Genomic DNA, 21,105 nt, shown 5'->3' on the forward strand with positions numbered 1-21,105 from the left:
TGCGGACACAGTACAGGGGATGACGAGAGACTGCGGACACAGTACAGGGGATGACGAGAGACTGCGGACACAGTACAGGGGATGACGAGAGACTGCGGACACAGTACAGGGGATGACGAGAGACTGCGGACACAGTACAGGGGATGACGAGAGACTGCGGACACAGTACAGGGGATGACGAGAGACTGCGGACACAGTACAGGGGATGACGAGAGACTGCGGACACAGTACAGGGGATGACGAGAGACTGCGGACACAGTACAGGGGATGACGAGAGACTGCGGACACAGTACAGGGGATGACGAGAGACTGCGGACACAGTACAGGGGATGACGAGAGACTGCGGACACAGTACAGGGGATGACGAGAGACTGCGGACACAGTACAGGGGATGACGAGAGACTGCGGACACAGTACAGGGGATGACGAGAGACTGCGGACACAGTACAGGGGATGACGAGAGACTGCGGACACAGTACAGGGGATGACGAGAGACTGCGGACACAGTACAGGGGATGACGAGAGACTGCGGACACAGTACAGGGGATGACGAGAGACTGCGGACACAGTACAGGGGATGACGAGAGACTGCGGACACAGTACAGGGGATGACGAGAGACTGCGGACACAGTACAGGGGATGACGAGAGACTGCGGACACAGTACAGGGGATGACGAGAGACTGCGGACACAGTACAGGGGATGACGAGAGACTGCGGACACAGTACAGGGGATGACGAGAGACTGCGGACACAGTACAGGGGATGACGAGAGACTGCGGACACAGTACAGGGGATGACGAGAGACTGCGGACACAGTACAGGGGATGACGAGAGACTGCGGACACAGTACAGGGGATGACGAGAGACTGCGGACACAGTACAGGGGATGACGAGAGACTGCGGACACAGTACAGGGGATGACCAGAGACTGCGGACACAGTACAGGGGATGACCAGAGACTGCGGACACAGTACAGGGGATGACGAGAGACTGCGGACACAGTACAGGGGATGACGAGAGACTGCGGACCTTTGGGGAGGGAGGGGGAGCGGGTACCTGAAGTTGTCCTTTCTTTAGTGTGGGCACGCTGGCTTCTTCCCGTGCCAACTTCCGTGACAGCCAGGTGCCCGCTTTGTGAATGGCCCAGCGCCTTCTGGGACCTGTCATGTGTCCCAGAATTTGCTGGACAATTCACAAAGCGCAGCGCTTCTCACGCATGCGCAGTGGGCACCCGGCTGTCACAGAAGCCGGCGCGGGAAGACTACAGCGATGGACAGAGGAACAGGTAAGGTCCTGCAGGAGAGAAGAGCTGAGCGGCCGGCCCGGTATTCTGACATGGTGGCGGCGGAAATACCGGACCTGCCGCTCCATATTCGCTCCATAAGACCCACTGACATTTTCCCCCCTTTTTTGGGTGGAAAAAAGTGCGTCTTATGGAGCGAAAAATACAGTAATTGTGCTTGCAGTCATCTCAAGGGATATGCACAACACATACTATCATCAGAGATGAAGTTTGGCAGACTATACATTAATCTTTTTTTGTTCAACCAGTGAATTAAACAAAAAAAAAAAAGTGAACTGAATCCTGCCCTCTGTGGTACTATTGTATTCTGATAGCGTGGAACCTTCCCTGCTGTCAGAATACAATGATCAGCACTGCCGGCTATATCCGGCGGCACTGATGAATCGGGAAAAACCCAACAGGCTGGTTGTACACAAGTCAATTGAGCGATTGGATGGCTCCTTCCTAAACCAGCTGAATTTCGATCCATGTATGGCTGGCTTTCGACTTTGAGATATGATTTTTAATACACCATATTTATTATGCACACAAACTTTAATGATACTCTGATTTATATGATATTTGTGTCATGTTGTTTCTCAGCCTTGATGAAGAAGGGAGCCTTGAACCCCAGAAATGCACTGGCTTCTTCTTCTGACTTTATTAAGATTAATAAACTTTTACTGAACTTGAACTAACCTGTGTTGCTTTCATCCTTTTTTACACTTTGCTTTAAATCTTTGGTTCTTAATGACTCATGTGTGGGGGCTAATTTGGGTATGAGGAACCAGTAACGGCAATATTAAAGCAAAACTTCCTATGTAGTGGGGCTGTGCCCGCACTGCATGGGTTAACTGCTCGTTTTGTCTAGGGGTGAACACAGAGCTTATACTCGCCCAGTCCTATCCTCCGGAAAACGTCAATCCCTCACGTACAGCTGTGTACAGTTCTTGATAGCCTCGTGTCCATTGTCTATGTGCATAATGACGTCAGGAACAGTCCTCCGCACCGGAGCAGCTGGGACTGGTCTTGTGCTGGGAGGATCAGTGGATTAGGTGAGCATGCTCAACTGGCTATTACATTCATAAAAGTTGATTAGAGTCCATGAACGGAACTAATTTCTCCACTGGCAGCTGTTCTCAGGCTCTATATATAGAGATAAATGGAGTAAAAATAGGCGAAGCACCACCTAAGTGTAATATTTCAATGTACCATTTATTAAGCACAAGATTAAAAGCACTCACAAGATAGAAGATAAAACTCGCTCATCATAATAAAACATGTGGGAACAGGCCTGTAGAAAGAGCAGAGGCTCCGAGCATTTAGCCTTTATATCCAGCCCGTCTCACTCCCCGGTGACTCACTTATGCTTTTGCGTTCCAAGCTGTCCAAGGAGGACTTCCTGTTTCTTCATTTCTTTGTCCATGCTTCAACACCATCTGATACACCACAGTGGTTGTCCAGGACGGTGACAAGCGGCCGATTCCCACATGTTTTATTATGATGATTGCGTTTTATGCAGTATCTTGTGAGTGCTTTAAATTTTGTGCTTAATAAATAGTACATTGAAATATGCTTCAGTGGCACTTCCCCCTATTTTTCTTCCATTCATCTCCTGCTATGTAAGTATGACTTCTCTTATTACTCTTAAAGTCACAAGTTAGGCAGTTTTAGTTGGCCATGGTTTGTTTTATTTTCCACTCAGCTGTCAAGTTGAAAGAAAATAAAACGAACAGATTCCTGCATCCACAGAAAACAAAACTAACAGATTCCTCCATCCACACAAACAAGTTGGATGGAGGAAATGAGGACGACAACACACGGGTCAAAATTCAGCTGCCCCCTGCTAAACCAACTGAATTTTGATCAGTCTATGGCCAGCTTTAGTCCCGAGTGTTCTGCAAATGGTTAATTCTAAGATGTTGTGAAACTTCATGGGTGTATTTTGTATCTTGTGTTTAAGTTATGGTTTCCTAATGTGTTTTTTTTTTTTCCCCCTAGGAAACTTATGGACAAACAGACATTCTCATCCATACAAGCTGCAAGTAACACAAATCGCTATGCAGCTGCATTATATAGAAAAGGTATATTACTGTTGTGCTTAATATTTATTACCTTTTTGCAGCTTGAGAACAGCCATCCTTCGTCCAGTTATAGTTAAAGCGGTGTTCCAGCTGAAAAAGAAAAAAAGTCTTTAAAATACAGACACTTACCTGTCCCTCGGTCCAGTGATGTCCTCACCACAGCTGGTTTCACAGGCCATCTGCTTGCGCCGGAATCTCCAGTGTGGGCACCCGGCCGTGACAGCTTGCGGTTTTGACACCTGGGTGCACACTGCACATGCACAAGAAGCGTTGTGCTTTGTGAATGGCCCCGTAGTCTTCTGGGACCTGTCACGTGTCCACCCCCCCCCCCTTCCCCAAAGGTTCCAACCCTCAATGGGGGACGGAGGCTTAAAGCAGAACTTCCCCTTTTGGGTGGAGCTCGGAGCTCCGCTTTAAAGAACTCGATATGCTGGCATTGCATTATAAAAACAAAATTTTTCTTACTCTCTGTATAGTGTCTGTTAAATAGATATGCCAGCATAGAGCACTGCAGCATGTGAGGTCTTGATGCAGCAACTTCATGTAAAGAAAACAATACTTATTAATCAAAAAATAATCTGGTTACAGAAGTACACTTACTTGTGCTCTCCTGTGACCCAGAATCCAGCCCACAGCATGCTTTAGATGTCCCAGAGCCTCTCTAGGCTCTGGAAGGATCCTGACACCCTGATGCCTGATCAGCAGTTGGCTTAGTCCTCAGTGCACCTCCCTAGCTCCCACCCCCTCACCAGCTTGCGATGTGCACAAGAACAGCAGCTGTCTCAGGTCTCTCCCTCATTGGCTGAGACACAGAAGTGGGAGCCCATAGCTTCTGCTACTGTCAATCACATCCAGTGACAATGGGGGTGGCAAGCCACACTCTGTGTGTCTTATATGCACACATGGGTGGCTTGGGAGAGAGCACGCACGAGTGCCTTTAGAGCAAGCAGTTTGCTCTGGGGCACTCAGCAGGGTTGACGAATCAAGAGTGCCAGCAGGGGACCCAAGAAGAGGAGGTTTGTGGCTGCTCTGTGAAAAACCATTACACAGAGCAGGTAAATACAATGTGTGTGTGTTTTTTTTTGTTTTTTTAAACAAAATGTCTGAACCTTTAGTATAACTTTTAAGTATAGTTCCACATTCAGGGTTTGATGCAAGACATGGAATAAGGTTGATTTTGTCCATTCTTAATAGATTACATCTGTACGTTTCTTTGTGCAGGTGAAATTCACCTAACTCCTTTGTATGGGATTCTTCAGTTACGTCCCAGTTTTACGTATCTGGACAAAGCAGACACTAAATTCAAAGAGCGAGAAGCTGCAAATGATGGTAAGCTGTAATAACAACTGTGTTTTCCACACTTGGGATTTTCTTAAACATGGAAATGTAGACTCTGCCATAAATAAAACACTACTGTGTGCATTATGATTTCACCTGGGGTCATGGGACTTTCTAATTGCCATGGTATCTAAATCATTGTTCTCATTGTAGCTCATTTTATTTTTTCCTCAGCTGGAGATTCTTCACAAGATGAAGGTGAGGACGACGTAAAGCAAGTTACTGTAAGTCTGGCATAGTGTTGGTCTTGTTGGTATTGGTCTCGTTTTGCACTATTAATGCTTCATCTAATTGGTCTGACTTGCCAAGAGTACTGGTCACCTTTAAGTTTACATACAGCATATCTTTGTTATTGCTTTTTATGTTTTTCACTCTTCATCAAGTGTCTCATCAACTATTTAATTAGAAGGCCCCTTTCACATGAGCAGATCTATGGGGTACACCTGTCTGGTTTTGAGGCGGACCCGATTGGTTCATCCAAAGACTTCTATGGACCGGTGGGTGTTGGCAAACAATAGTCCTCTGACACCCATTGTCATCTGATCCAATCCAGTACGCAAAAAACAGACAGATGGGGATCCGTTCCCCATCAGTCCATCGGATCGGATGGAAACGGACAGGCGGCCCGTTTCCATCTGACTGTCCTATGGAAATCAGCAGAGCAGACCGAGAACTGTCATCTGTCTGCTCAGCGGGGATCAACAGAGAGATCGCCCACTGAACAGCTGGATAAACTGATGGATCCGCCCCGTCTGAAAGGACCTAAGGAGGGTTGTGCTATCGGTTTGTATATTATTGGAATAATATTTTGGTTACTGCTATATTACTGCTGGTATATTTATCTTCTGTGGAAATGAGAGGAACAAATGTTAATGTGTTTTAGGTTAGTTTTTTCATGCTTTTTGTTTTTTATATATGTTGTAATGTAAAATGCATTGCTAATCTACTATTAAAACTCTAGTTGCTTGCCTGTAATGCAGTTTAAAACGGTTTCAGTAATATTGGGAGAACTGGAACTTTGTTTAAGCAAGTGAAGTCAGATTCCTGATGTGCATAGTTGTTCGGGGTTAGTGACTCAAAAGTTATTGACGTCATTGCAGTTGTTAAACAGCCAGGTAGTTGGCATTCACAAGAAAGGTCAGCGTTGGAGTACTTTCAGTACATGTTTTAGCATAGGAGGGCAACGTAACTTGGCGCTGGAGAAATCTTGAAATGGAATTTGTTGTGCCCTGATCTTGGCTACTCGTGATTATTACACACCTGAAGGATCCAAAAAGATATTGCTACCTTTTGATTGAATGGGTTCCAGCCTTTTTTTCCCCGTTGGAAGATTTCCTCCTACCTCCTGTGTTGTGTGTGTGTGTTTGTTTTTTGTTTTTTTTTTATCCATTTTTATTGTGTGCATTTTAAAATTAATTTTTTTTGTGTTATACCTACAAATTTGAATAAAACACAGAATAGAAACAAGGCACAGATGCACATATTTGTAGAAGAAAAATAAACTCGGGGGGAGGTGAAGAGTCACCTCCCACCTCCTGTTTAATTTTGAATTTTTCCATTGCTTTCTGCCCTAGTGATATTGATCACCAGAACAAACGGAGAGGATAAACGCAGATATTGACATCAAAACCTGACCCAGCTGTACACTTTAAACTAATTGGTGCCCTCCAATCTTTTTTTACCCTTCTTTGTCTCACTCCAACAGCAATAGGAGAGAATTTTTGAATATTCTTGTTGCATTCTCAATAATATCAAAAGCGTTTGACTCGTTATTGCTTTGGCAGGTGCACAAACCTTAAAAAATGTCATCAGTGGGAGACGTAAGAAACTGTTGGAAGGTATACACCAGTGGTGGCGAACCCGTGGCACGCGTGCCACAGCCGGCACGCCGAGCCTTATCTGTGGGCACGCCAGGAGAATCCAGCGGCGCGCTGTCTTCCCGGCTGTAGTGTGCGTGACAGCCGGGTCCCAAGTGCGCATGCACAAGAAGCAGTGCTCCTTGTGAATGGTAAGGCGGTACCTGGGACACATGACAGATCCCAGAAGCCGCCGGACCAATCACAAAGCGCAGCGCTTCTCGCGCATGCGCACTGGGCATCCGGCTGTCCGACGAGCGCCCACACTACAGAAGCCGGGAAGACACCGCGCGGCTGGATCGAGGAACAGGTAAGATAAAAAAAAAAAAAACTCTGCGGAAGTAAGAGCGGGTACCTGTCAAATTCAGGTACCCGATCCCCCTCCCTCCCCAAAGGTCAGCAGTCATCCCTGTGCTGTCCGCAGTCTCTGGTCATCCCTGTGCTGTGTCCCCAGTCTCTGGTCATCCCTGTGCTGTGTCCCCAGTCTCTGGTCATCCCCTGTACTGTGTCCGCAGTCTCTGGTCATCTCCTGTACTGTGTCCCCAGTCTCTGGTCATCCCTGTGCTGTGTCCCCAGTCTCTGGTCATCCCTGTGCTGTGTCCCCAGTCTCTGGTCATCCCCTGTACTGTGTTCCCAGTCTCTGGTCATCCCTGTGCTGTGTCCCCAGTCTCTGGTCATCCCTGTGCTGTGTCCCCAGTCTCTGGTCATCCCTGTGCTGTGTCCCCAGTCTCTGGTCATCCCTGTGCTGTGTCCCCAGTCTCTGGTCATCCCTGTGCTGTGTCCCCAGTCTCTGGTCATCCCTGTGCTGTGTCCCCAGTCTCTGGTCATCCCTGTGCTGTGTCCCCAGTCTCTGGTCATCCCTGTGCTGTGTCCCCAGTCTCTGGTCATCCCTGTGCTGTGTCCCCAGTCTCTGGTCATCCCTGTGCTGTGTCCCCAGTCTCTGGTCATCCCTGTGCTGTGTCCCCAGTCTCTGGTCATCTCCTGTGCTGTGTCCCCAGTCTCTGGTCATCTCCTGTGCTGTGTCCCCAGTCTCTGGTCATCCCTGTGCTGTGTCCCCAGTCTCTGGTCATCTCCTGTGCTGTGTCCCCAGTCTCTGGTCATCTCCTGTGCTGTGTCCCCAGTCTCTGGTCATCTCCTGTGCTGTGTCCGCAGTCTCTGGTCATCTCCTGTGCTGTGTCCGCAGTCTCTGGTCATCTCCTGTACTGTGTCCCCAGTCTCTGGTCATCTCCTGTACTGTGTCCGCAGTCTCTGGTCATCCCTGTACTGTGTCCGCAGTCTCTGGTCATCCCTGTACTGTGTCCGCAGTCTCTGGTCATCCCTGTACTGTGTCCGCAGTCTCTGGTCATCCCTGTACTGTGTCCGCAGTCTCTGGTCATCCCTGTACTGTGTCCGCAGTCTCTGGTCATCCCTGTACTGTGTCCGCAGTCTCTGGTCATCTCCTGTACTGTGTCCGCAGTCTCTGGTCATCTCCTGTACTGTGTCCGCAGTCTCTGGTCATCTCCTGTACTGTGTCCGCAGTCTCTGGTCATCCCTGTACTGTGTCCGCAGTCTCTGGTCATCCCTGTACTGTGTCCGCAGTCTCTGGTCATCCCTGTACTGTGTCCGCAGTCTCTGGTCATCTCCTGTACTGTGTCCGCAGTCTCTGGTCATCCCTGTACTGTGTCCGCAGTCTCTGGTCATCCCTGTACTGTGTCCGCAGTCTCTGGTCATCCCTGTACTGTGTCCGCAGTCTCTGGTCATCCCTGTACTGTGTCCGCAGTCTCTGGTCATCCCTGTACTGTGTCCGCAGTCTCTGGTCATCCCTGTACTGTGTCCGCAGTCTCTGGTCATCCCTGTACTGTGTCCGCAGTCTCTGGTCATCCCTGTACTGTGTCCGCAGTCTCTGGTCATCCCTGTACTGTCCGCAGTTCTGGTCATCCCTGTACTGTGTCCGCAGTCTCTGGTCATCCCTGTACTGTGTCCGCAGTCTCTGGTCATCCCTGTACTGTGTCCGCAGTCTCTGGTCATCCCTGTACTGTTAATTAGTTTGCACTACTGTACGAGTTGTTTTTTCTAAACCAAAAGCTCGATATTCAGGTTTCATTGCAGTGTTGGCACTTTGAAAGAAATAAGTTGGTTTTGGGTTGCAGTTTGGGCACTCGGGCTCAAAAAGGTTCGCCATCACTGGTATACACAATTGTAGATTGGACCCTTAAAGTGTCAGTCCATACAACATTGATATTTCAGTTTTTTTTATTGATTCGGTCAGAATTACATCAGAGTGATCTCACCGTTGCTGGTCTGTTTTGGCTGACTTTTGTTGGCATCGGACAGGGTTTTCTATCCCATATAAGTTTATGGATATGTAAAATAATTTGAAGCAGGTTAGAAGGTCAGCTGCAGGCCATATGAACTGTTCTGTATTCTAAATGATCTCAAACTGATGTTAAACTGATGCCATCAACACAAGCCAATAACCTTCAACACAGGAACCTAAAGCATTTGACATAAGCCGGGGACTGACTATGACCGCCAATCCACTTCAATAACGATCACTTTCTCTATTGCCCATTGAGGGACACAGAAAATCAGACAGTCATGGTTTTACTTGGTGTAAAGAAAGCTGGAACACTGGAGAACATAAAAAGCAGCATGGTTTAGCATTTTGCTAATGTCCTAGGAGGTTTGAAAACTTTTCTTTAGCTCTGCTTAAAAAAAAAAGTCATTCTTTTTTGCTAGCTTTATACATTGTGGTTTGTTTATTTTTTTAATGTGACTTTAATCTAGATTTTTGTTACATTGATAATGTGTTTTACTCAGTAACTTCAACAAGGTTCTGACATCTCTGCCTTTGTTGATATTTATATAGCAGATATCCTGATTGGTGTATTCTCAGCAAAAACTTTGAATGCCATACCTGGACCTCCCTGTAAAGGACAATTGCGAGGCTAGCCTGGAATGTGACCATCGGACATTAGACTCTGCAGACTTGAGTGTGTTGGTTAGCTGCAGAGTGCTTTCTGGGTCCAGAGCCATGGCACAGTCTCTGGTTAGATCCTGTCTCTGAAGATTTGCTGAGAGGCGCCAGTTAGACACCACCGGTTTTACTGTGATTAGGGTAAAAGCCGATGGACCAATCAGTAATGTCAGGTAGGTGTGGAGTGCACCATGTTCACGCCCATTGCTCTTTTCCTGCTGTTCAGCCTATAGAAGCACCATCCTGCTGCTACTCTGGTTACTGAAGCACAATTGCAATCATTCAGTATCTGGTCTAATTCCGTTGCCCACCTAGCATGACTCTGTCCACTCTGGCTGACAGAAACCCAGCACCAGCTGATTGGGTTTATGAGTACTAGAGGCCTTTCCTCACATTGGACCTAACTGCTTAACACTATGTGGCGCAACATATTTTTTCAAAGTTACACAGAAGACGATCTCGTTGCTGCAGTTGATTTCGGCCCCTTGTTGTTCTGGGCGCCTTTTATCTATTATCCCTAGAAGGAGCTGATGCTTGTACTCTACAATCTGAGCCCCTATTACCAGCTGCCTAGATTTATGAGTACTAGGGGCTTTGCTTCACCTTGTATCTTGTTGCTTTACACTACATGGCATAACGTATATCTTCTCAAGTTTACACAGAAGACTATCCCATTGCTGCATTTAACATCGGTCCAAATGCCCCTAGTTGTTCAAGGTGCCTTTACCTGGTATCCCTAGAAGAAGCCAATGCCTGTACGCTAAAAATCTGAGCTTAAATTATTATAAGGTCATCCTCAACTGGAGCAGTCTGCTTGCAGAGGCTCTAAACATGCTCAGGTGTGATCTGTGGCAGACTTTCTGGGCCTTCAATTTATTCTATGCCCGTGACCCACTGATGCAGACTCCCACCAGTATACTTTTGGAGAGAATGTTTTTCAGCAACCTGATTTTACAAGGATCCTAGGCCCCTACAGAGAAGGTGTCAAAGGTTTTCCCTTTTGACAGAGAATATGTTTCTTGATGGCCTCTTCCCACCATAGATGCTCCATTGATCCACAATAGCAGCCATACTACTTAAACGGGTTGTGTTCTCACCATCCAGGATTTATCTGACAGTTAAACTCCCCTCTTAAAAAGACTCTTTCTTTGGCAGTGACTTTAAGATGTTGAACTGTGTCAGAATGGCTAAAATCCATTAGAGATAATTCCTTCAACGCTGGGATAGGCCCTTGTTTTATAGAGCAATCCAAGCAAAAGCCTGCAGCCTTGCAGTTTTCTTGCGATAGCTTGTTTTTAGCAACTAAACTTGTGTGTCACATGGAACTAATGTTGGTTCCTGTATGTAGGGCTCTTTGGCTTCAAGCCTGGCATGCCAATGATACAGCCAAGGAACATCTAACTCGGTTACCCTTCAAGGGATGTTGTCTCTTTTGGCCTGCTGTTGATAACCGTTATTAGCAATGCCACTGGCATGCTCCTATCTTAACCCAGGATATTTTTGGAAGGAGAAGAGGAGCCCCATCCTTCATCTACTATGGCACTAGGAGCATGTAGGTATTCAGAGCCCACCTCCCACTCAAGCTGCAGGGGTCATCTAGCTTCTCACCACCCTTCTTCATGAAGGTGCGCCTTCACTTTACATGTGGTTTTGTTCATCTAGCTGGGTCCTTTTGGTATTCTGCCTTCCCCAGTAATTTGAGTGTTCATGTTACTCCCTGTAGCCTTCAGCTAAATCTTTGAGTCAGGTTTTTCAATCAGCTGTCCATCTTCACTCTTGGCCAACAAGGACCAATTCCTGCTGTTCCCTTCCCTAGTTAAGGACCTGACCCTTTAGTGTCATTCAGCAGCACTGGTCCTTCTCACAGCACTAGCCCTTATGTCTACCCTAATGCGTATTCTTGATATCCCCATTGTAGAACACTCAGGAGTTTCTTGGACTCTTGTTGTCTGAGTCCTGTGGGTCCCATCATTTGAAAACCTTGTCTAGATATGGCTTCTAATATGTCTAGCTGTGCTCCCTTATGAGCTAAGATTTTCAGATCCGATCATCACTAAGCAAGTCCACATCCCTGTGGGCCTTCTGTATCTGTCAGATATTCTCCTGTCTACAGGAGGGACATGCTGCCAAAATTAAAAACACAGCAGTGCAAGGTTCCACCCACTCAGTCCAACATTTATTTACAGAGTTTTGTGAATGAGAGAGCTACATCTACCATCAGCCGTTGTGGCTGTCAGCTTGTAGTTCTCAATGAACTACCAGGACGCTGGTGAGCATTCTATTATTATTATAATACAGGATTTATATAACGCCAACAGTTTGCTCAGCGCTTTACAATATAACCGGAGACAATACAGTAACAATATAGTTCAATACAAGAGGGATTTGAGGGTCCTGCTCCTTGGAGCCCACATTCTAGGAGGGTGGGGCTAGTGGTACAAAAGGTAGTAACTGTGGGGGATGGGCTGGTTGGAAGTGTAGAAGATTCCAGTATTAGCTGAGGGCAGGATAGGCTTCCCTGAAGAGACAGGTTTTCAGAGATCGCCTAAAAGTGAGCAGAGTAGGGGATAGTCTGATAAATTGGGGTAGAGAGTTCCAGAGGATGGGGGAAGCTTTGGAGAAGTCCTTGAGATGAGCATGGGAGGAGGAGACAAGGGCACTAGAGAGTAGGAGGTCTTGCGAGGAGCGGAGAGTTATAAATTGCTTTATACGTTGTTAGTGTTTTGAATTTTATCCGTTGGGCAACGGGAAGCCAGTGGAGGGATTGACAGAGAGGGATGGCAGATACAGAACGGTTAGTAAGGTGGATGAGTCTGGCAGCAGCATTCATGATAGACTGAAAAGGGGATAGCCTGCGATGAGGTAAGCCAATGAGGAGAAGGTTACAATAGTTAAGGTGTGAGATAACAAGGGAGTGAATAAGTTGCTTAGTGGTTTCCGAAGTTAGGAACGGGCGTATCTTGGAGATGTTGCGGAGGTGAAGTCTACAAGATTTGGACAGTGATTGGATTTGGGGCTGAAAGGATAGATGGAAGTCTAGGGTTACACCTAGTACCCTGGCATGAGGGGAGGGACTGATGATTGTGTTATTGATCTTGATGGAGAAGTCAGGGGAGGGGGCACGGGCTGTAGGGAATACGAAGAGCTTAGTTTTGGAAAGATTGAGTTTGAGGAAGTGGAGTGACATCCATGCCAATATGTCACTTAGTAGGTTAGTAATGCGAGTGGAGACTGAAGGGGTGAGGTGAGGGTTAGAAAGATAGATTTGTGTGTCATCAGCATAGAGATGGTACTTAAAGCCGTGTAGATGGAGAAGAGAAGGGGTCCAAGGACAGAACCTTGAGGGACCCCTACAGAAAGAGGGAGTGAAGAAGAGGAGGCAGCGTTATAGGTAACACTGAAGGAGCACTGCGATGGGTAGGAGGAGAACCGGGAGAGAGCAGAGTCTCTGAGGCCAAGAGAGTGGAGTTTTTTGAGGAGAAGGGAATGGTCAACCGTATCAAAAGCCGCAGAGAAGTCAAGTAGTAAGAGTACGGAGTAGTGGCCATTGGTTTTAACAGTTAGTAGATCATTTGTGAGTTTTCGTAGGGCAGTTTCAGTGGAGTGTAGAGAGCGAAAGCCAGACTGTAAAGGGTCAAGAAGGTTTTGATGTCGGTGAGGTGGGAGCTCAGGCGATTGTAGACTAAGCGTTCTAGGAGTTTAGAGGTAAATGGCAGCAGGGAGATGGGTCTTAAGTTGTTCAGGTCGGTGGGGTCCAGGGAGGGCTTTTTAAGTATGGGAGTGATGTGTGCATGCTTTAGAGGGGAGGGGAAGCCACCAGTAGAGAGGGAAAGCTTGAAGATGTGAGTGAGGGACCATAGGATGGAAGAAGAGGGTGACCGTAGTAGTTGTGAGGGGACAGGATCCAGGGAGCAGGTAGTGAGACGGGCTTCTGAGAAAACCTTAGTGACCTCTTCGGTAGTGGCGAGGTCAAAAGAGGAAAGTGTTGAGGGAGGTTTAGTATAAGGTATGCTAAGTGGGATGGATGTCTGTGCAGTGGCGACGCCCCTAGGAATTGCATCAATCTTGTTCTAGTCATTCTAGTAGTTCATTGATTCTTCCTGTCCTTGTTGTAACTGCCTGCCCGTGTCGGAACTGCTGATCTCGGGTGCTGTGCTGTACAGGCTCCGAATTTAAAAAAAAAAAACACTTTTATTTTATCTGCAAAAAATGTGCATTTATTATAGTTTCCTAAAAATGTGAGCTTTAAACAGGTTTGCAGTGTTAGTCAAACTTAGGAACACTTCCGGGTGTTTCGTTGTAAGGAGTCTTGCTCAACATTGAGATTCTGGTGTTCTTGTGTACCAGTCTAGGGTTCAGTATACCTCATCCCTGTTTACTCTTTGTGTCGGTGTGGCCACTCACCCTACCTTCCTCCTTCAGTAGGACCTCAGAGTTCATACCCTTTTTTTTTTCCGCCCAGTCTTAGGGATCACTTTTTCTATCCTTTGAGATATTATGTTGTGAAGGATCTCATAACTGTTATTGTGTGATTGGTTGTCTAAACAGACGTTCATTTTCCTCAGGGATACCTCTTTTCCTGAATTCCAAGGATTTGGAATATCAGGATGGAGCTTCTATTGTTTGTTAAACATTTTCATGGAGTTTGGCACAGTACATTTTACTGTTAACCATATTTCATTGTTTGCTCTAGTTTCCTCCCATTTGGTTAGTTTTTTTTCCTCTTGTTTTTAGTGGATTGTTGATTGGTCCTTCAGCTTCTTGTAGGTGAGGGCCCTTTTTGGTGCTTGATGGAAAAGCTCCCCTTGCCGTGATTCTTTGTCCTGTCTCAGGCACCAGGTTGGTTGATCCTCTGACCTTCTCTTTTGGTCATGACAGTTCCCACTTGCAAGGGCTTCACCTTCATCTAGATTTGATACCACAATGATCTTAGATACTTCTGTAACACGGATGATTTCCAGATTTCCTTGAGCTTGTCAATGGCTGTTGCCCACACCTCGCTTTGACTGCTGTCGGACATTCTGACTTTTTCTGAATTCAGTGGACGATGGCGAAAATAAGATTTTTGTATTTAATGTGAAATTTTTTTCTTAAAGTCCATTAACAAACTCGGGTCTCAACCCTTAGGCATGCTGGGTAGAGGAAGGGTTACACAAGGCTGGTTTACAACTTTTTCTGTTTGCCAGTGTTCCAACCTCCAGTGGGCAGGAGTATAACTGACTATTTCTGAATTGCTGTGTCACTCAATGGTCTTACAGTTAAAAGAATTTACAGTACATACAAAAATCTTATTTTTGGTGTATTGAACTTTTGAGTCTTGTTTTGCAACATAGGTCTAATTTAGCTTGTAAAAAATGTAATGTATTCTAACACTTAGGTGCGGTTTTCGCGTCCGGAAAGTGAGCAGGCAAAACAGAGGAGGGTACAGTCCTATGAGTTCTTGCAGAAAAAGCAGGCTGAAGAGTCCTGGGTGCATCTGCATTACTGCGGGGTTAAGGTAGGTCAAGTCTGTACGGTAAATGTATATTGTATAGGGCGCGCTTGTTGGAGCCCAACCTCTGTAGCTGTAAGATAAAGGTGCCAGATGGAAATCCGGGATGAATGGATGGGAGCAGTAACACTTAGGCAGCTCTTCTTAGAGTGGAAGCAAGGCTCTAATGCAGTAAAAAGAAAAAGAGAGGAAGGCGCCTCTAAGTGCAGTATTGACAATTTATTCAGTAAACAATGGAAAATTTGCACTTACAAGATAAAAGGTTAAAAAGGCTCATCGTGTGGTAATTAGATCCAGGTGGGACATCCAGCCGTCCAGCAGCAAACTATGCCTATAGGATCAGAAAGTAGAGACCAGGATGTGCCTGTGCATCAAAAATGAAGCTTGGAGAGCAGAGTCAGATGTAGCAGGTGAAGGGGGCGGTAATGCATTTTGGAGCTTGCTCAATAGGTTCCTTCTTCAGGAGAAGGAGCCTATTGAGCATGCTCCGAAATGCATTACCGCCCCCTTCACCTGCTACATCTGACTCTGCTCTCCAAGCTTCATTTTTGATGCACAGGCACATCCTGGTCTCTACTTTCTGATCCTATAGGCATAGTTTGCTGCTGGAACGCTGGGTGTCCCGCCTGGATCTAATTACCACACGATGAGCCTTTTTAACCGTTTATCTTGTAAGTGCAAATTTTCCATTGTTTACTGAATAAATTGTCAATACTGCACGTAGAGGCGCCTTCCTCTCTTTTTTTCAAGTCTGTACAGTATATGTATAAAGAGCTGTGGCTGGGCAGTCTTTCATTCTCCCCAACAGGGCAAATTTCATTACCATGAGACAGTATAGGTTATGATGAAAAAGAACTAAACAAATTAAAAAGCCCCTATTCTAAACCATGCATAGCACAGTAAAGTCTTCCTAAAACAACGTGTTCACAGGGTTCATTCCTTCACCTACAGTTGTGCTAAAAAGTTTGCATACCTTGGCAGAAATTGTGAAGTTTTGGCATTTATATTTAAAATAAAACTGATCATGCCAAAATGTCTTTTTATTTAAGGATGGTGATTGTATGAAGCCATTTATTATCATAGTTGTTTGGCTCCTTTTCAAATCATAATGATAACAAATTTGCCAAATGTCCCTGATCAAACGTTTACATACCCTCGAATGTTTGGCCTTGGTACAGACACACACATGGTGACAGAATGGCAATTAAAGGTTAATTTCCCACATCTGTGGCTTTTTAAATTACAGTTAGTGTCTGTGTATAAATAGTCAGTGAGTTTATCTCCCGTTTGGATGTACTGAGCAGGCTAGATACTGAACTATGGGAAAAGAACTGTCAAAAGACCTGTGTAACAAGGTAATCTAACTTTTTTATAAATATGGAAAAGGATATAAAAAGATATCCAAAGCCTTGATATCCAAAATCTCTGATGAGAATTAAGAATTGCTACTACATCTATCGAGCCAGATATTGATGTCTGTGTTTATCAAAAACTAGCTGTCACAGTTTTTAAAAAACACAGCTGTGTGGGGCTTTGCCCACCCAGCCACATCATTCATTCATGGTGTTCTGTGAATGAATGAACTACAAGTCCCGCCAGCCTTTCCGTCTCTCAGCTTGTAGTTCTCAGTGCACACCGTGGTAGTTCATTGAGTCTTCCTGTCAGTATATCTGCTTTCCTGTACAGGCAAACAGATATACTGACAGGTCTGCAGGAGACCTGCATGGCACCAGTGATCTACTGATCGCTGGTGCAATGCTTTAGAGACTCCAGAAATAAAAAAAATTAATAAATGCACTTTTTTTTTACCTGCTAAAAAGGTGAACTTTTAAATACCACACTAGTTTTATATTGCCCTCTTACACTTTTATATAAAAAAAAAAATATTACCAAAAAAAAAAAGTAGTTTTATTACTGTTAGATTAGCTATATCAGTGAGCGTTAACTTCTGATCTGCCCAACTTTTTCTGCTCATCAACTATCCTGATTGTTGGTGTATTTTATGTGTGGCCCAAGACAATACCTCTTCTTTCAATGTGGCCCAGGAAAGTCAAAGAGTTGGACATCCCTGCTCTAGTGTATAGTGCAAATATAACCAAATTTATTATAGGGCCATTTATTCCAAACTGCATACAGCTGTGTCTGTCATAAGTGTATTGTATGGAAACCAAGGCTTCTAGGGAGCAGGGCTTTGGACGCAACAGGACTGTATAACAGTATAAGTTACAGTGAGAAGGGATTAACCACTTGAGCTCCAGAGGATTTACCCCCCTTAATGACCGGGCCTCTTTTTGCTACTCGGCGCTGCACTAATTCAACTGATAATTGCACGGTCATGCAATGCTGCATCCAAACGAAATTTACGTCCTTTTTTTCACACAAATAGAGCTTTCTTTCGGTGTAATTTGATCACCTGTGCACTTTTTATTTTTCTTGCTATAAACAAAAAATGCCAAAAATTTTGAAGAAAAACAATATTTTTTACTTTCAGCTATAAAAAATATATAGTAAACTCAAAGTTGGTTATACATTTAGGCCAAAATGTATTCTGCTACATGTTTTCGGTAAAAAAAATCCCAATAAGTGTATATTGATTGCTTTGTGTGGAAGTTATAGCATCTACAAACTATGGTATAAATACTGCAATTTACGCCATTTTTCTGCTATACAGCGCTGCGCTAGTTTAACGGACAATTGCGCGGTCATGCAATATGGTACATAAATGAAATTTACATCCTTTTTTTCTCCACAAATTGAGCTTTCTTTCGGTGGTATTTGATCGCCTGTGCGGTTTTTATTTTTTGCGCTATAAAAAAAAGGCTGACAATTTTGAGGAAAAAAAACAATATTTTGGACTTTTTGCTATAAAACATGTCCAGTAAAAAAAAAATGCAAAAATCAAATTTCTGCCAAAATGCATTCTGCGACATGTCTTTGCTAAAAAAAAAAAACCCAATACGTGTAAATTAATTGGTTTACGTGAAAGTTATAGCGTTTACAAATGGCGGGAAAGATACTGGGATTTTTAGGGGTTTTTTTTATACTAATGGCGGCGATCAGCAAATTATGGCGGCGATCAGGGACTTGTGGCAGCAACCAGCGACTTATGGCGGGACTGCGGCGGACATTCTGACATTGGGGGGTACTGACTTGAGGTCACGAACATCCCCAAAAACACTAATACAGTGATCAGTGCAAAAGAAAAAAAACTGACACTATACTAATGGCAATGGGGAGGAAGGGGTTAACTTTATTTTGCAGGGAAGGGTTATAGGAGTGAGGGGAGTGTTTTTCTAGGGGGCAGGGGTGTGTACTGGGCGGGACAGGGCTGATCAAGAGAGAAACTGTTCTTTCTCAATCAGCTCATCCTTGAGCTGACAGGGAAGTGACAGACAGCACAGCTACTGCAGCTGTGCTGTCTGTCACTGTTTGCCCTTGATCGCCGGGACATAGCCGCTAAGGACCGGCTGTGACCCGGTGACTCACATCTGCGGCGGTGATCGGCGGGACAGGGCGGCGGCGGGCCTCGCGCGCGCCCCCTATTTGTTTACAAAACACACGTTTTAAAACGTGGTTTTGCTTGCGAGTGCCGCCCTGCTGCCGTATATCTACAGTGGCTGGGCTGCAAGCAGTTAAAGCAATCAAAAAACCCCCACTCTAAAATTCCTCAAAAGTCTCATTCATAACATAGCCAAGAAAAAAATCAAGTTACACTGATTAACAACTTATGTGAAAAACAGAGGATCTCATTGCATGAATTTGGAAATGTGTGGAAGCCACACCTCTTCACCAGGGCCCTTGTGTGAAATGTGGTACATAGGAGAGCCTCCATCTTGGAGCATATATAGCAATGAATAATTTTAAGGGCAGGTATGCCTGGATGTAGCCCATTCCTCTTTAACCACTTTCTGCCAGCCGTACACATATATGTGGTATGTGGCCTCTTGGCGGGTGAGCTTTAACACAGAGGGGTTGCATATATGCATATCTTTCTGCTTATGTGTCTGCCAATCACAATGGTTACATGATTGGAATGCCCGCCTCCCATCATTTAGAGCCTGTGAAAGGGCTGGGAGGAGGTGGCGGAATGGAGTTAAAGGCTCAAAGCCAGTGCAGCTTTAAAAAATAAAAAAAAAACACCTCTGGTATGCCCCTGCAGCAAACTAAACAAGAATGGTAACTTCTGCAATCAATTTGTAGCTACTGTTGCTTTTTTAAGTAATGGTGTAAATCAGTGGTGGGCAACCTTTTTTTCAACTGAGCCAAATCTCGCCAAAACCACGATTGAAATTTATTTTGAGAGCCACATTTTTAAAACTGAAAATAAATCCCCCATATAGTAATTCATCCCCCATATAGTAATTCATCCCCCATATAGTAATTCATCCCCCATATAGTAATTCATCCCCCATAGTAATTCATCCCCCATATTGTGTCAATTCACTTACCTTTGCTCCGTGCGTTCCTCTCGCCGTGTTCCCGCGCCGTTCCGGTCTTCAGGGCGGACTGTGAGAGGAGTTCGTCACGCTGCCCCGCCTACATCCTGACAGCCAATGTTTGCCACACTCCGCGGGCCGGATTAAAAGGTCCGCCGGGCCGCATGCGGGCCGTAGTTTGCCCATTGCTGGGCTAGCTGCAGAGTCCTGACTTTTGGGGCGGCCGCCCGAGAGGAGGGAGGGGAGCGGGCGCCTGGCACACAGAAGTGCCGCATTAAAGTGAGCAAAGAGCCGCATGTGGCTCGCGAGCCGCGGCTTGCCGACCACTGGTGTATATGAAGGGCTTTTCACAAAACAAACACAATACAAAAATTTCCCAGCGCACTTACCAGCTACCCAGCAAAAGAAAATACATTAGTTTCACACATTTCCAAAGATGTGGAAGTCACACTGCCTCCTAAGGCCCCTCTGTGATGTGTGGATCCTAATTCTACAGAACTTCAATCGTTTGAGCATATATAGCCATGAATAAATTGGGGGCTGCCCCAGCATAGGATAGAGGCTAGTCTTGGGTTTCAGCATATGTAAACAATCATGCTGTATATCTATCATTTACAGTTAGTACGTTACAGCTATGGGTTTCCTACATAGCGTCTCAGAAATGTCTGTTTCCTTTATCTTTAGGATCCTATATGCCATAAACACCAATATTAGAGGAATGACAATTATGATCTTCACTGTCAGTGTTAAATTCCCCAAAGTGAAGTGGGGTCTCTTTTTTTGTGTACAAATAGCAGCACATGGATGAGGGATGCTGTGGGTGAGGACAGGAGATTTCTTTTCTCCTTACTGCCCACAGCACCTCCTCCACTCCCAAAAAAAACAGCCTACATTGTGCCCCGCAGACCCCTTCACCTGACTGCTTCTGCTGCATAGGATTTGTGGAGGCCTTTGATGACATCCCAGACTTAAAGAAAGGGAATTTTGCTGTGCAGGAAAAAAGGTAAATTACAAATTCCTGCTGGGCTATTTTTATAGGGTATGTTTTGGGCTGTGTTTGGTATGTACCTGGAGTTTAGCTTTAAAGTATAACTAAAGGCAGATGTTGCTAATAAAATTTAGTAAAGAATAAAGTGGGTATAAAAAAGAATCAACACTAATAAAAAAAAAAAAAAAAAAAGAAGGGGCAAGAGGCACCATAAATTCAACGTATCGCTGAATGTATATTATCTGCCAAGTAACCAAAGACCAAACATCAAAAAAAAGGGGGGTGAAAAGAGATTCACAGAAAAGCAGTTACATTATGAACAGAAAGCTATACTCAAAAATTCCTCAAAAATTATGCTTCATTACAAAAATCGCATATGTAGACATTTAGGTAAATACCTCAGTTAGCCATCACCACTAGATGAGACAATACAACAAGGTATGACCTAAAACCAGAAGGTTAAAAACAGACGTCATGACCGGTCATGAATATTAAGTGCTGTAAATGTAATGACACTAGGTCTAGTACATGAGCAGCACTGACACACAGGTTACACCACCATGTAGGGGATGTGTTCAAAAAATTGTACCATAAGGCAAAACATCAGAAATGCAATGCTGTATATGACAAGTACATTAGTACCAATAATGGATGAATTCAGGAACGCAATACT

The 21,105-nt window shown here is 45.0% G+C and overlaps 1 protein-coding gene across 2 annotated transcripts in view; it reads left to right on the top strand.

The window, feature by feature from the left end:
• Positions 1–21,105, top strand: part of POLR3E (RNA polymerase III subunit E) — an 83,162-nt gene that overhangs the window by 23,267 nt on the left and 38,790 nt on the right. The window contains exons 6-9 of one of the 2 annotated variants that reach the window (XM_089674800.1): positions 3,285–3,367; positions 4,589–4,696; positions 4,880–4,929; positions 14,895–15,014. In XM_089674800.1, coding sequence (XP_089530926.1) covers positions 3,285–3,367; positions 4,589–4,696; positions 4,880–4,929; positions 14,895–15,014 — 361 coding nt within the window. The remainder of the gene's footprint in view (positions 1–3,284; positions 3,368–4,588; positions 4,697–4,879; positions 4,930–14,894; positions 15,015–21,105) is intronic. The other variant, XM_089674801.1, reaches the window with a different exon arrangement.

Source organism: Staurois parvus, unplaced genomic scaffold (assembly GCF_062004578.1).
Source record: "Staurois parvus isolate SC_StPar_1 unplaced genomic scaffold, SC_StPar_1.0 ptg000152l, whole genome shotgun sequence".
NCBI classification, from domain to species: domain Eukaryota; kingdom Metazoa; phylum Chordata; class Amphibia; order Anura; family Ranidae; genus Staurois; species Staurois parvus.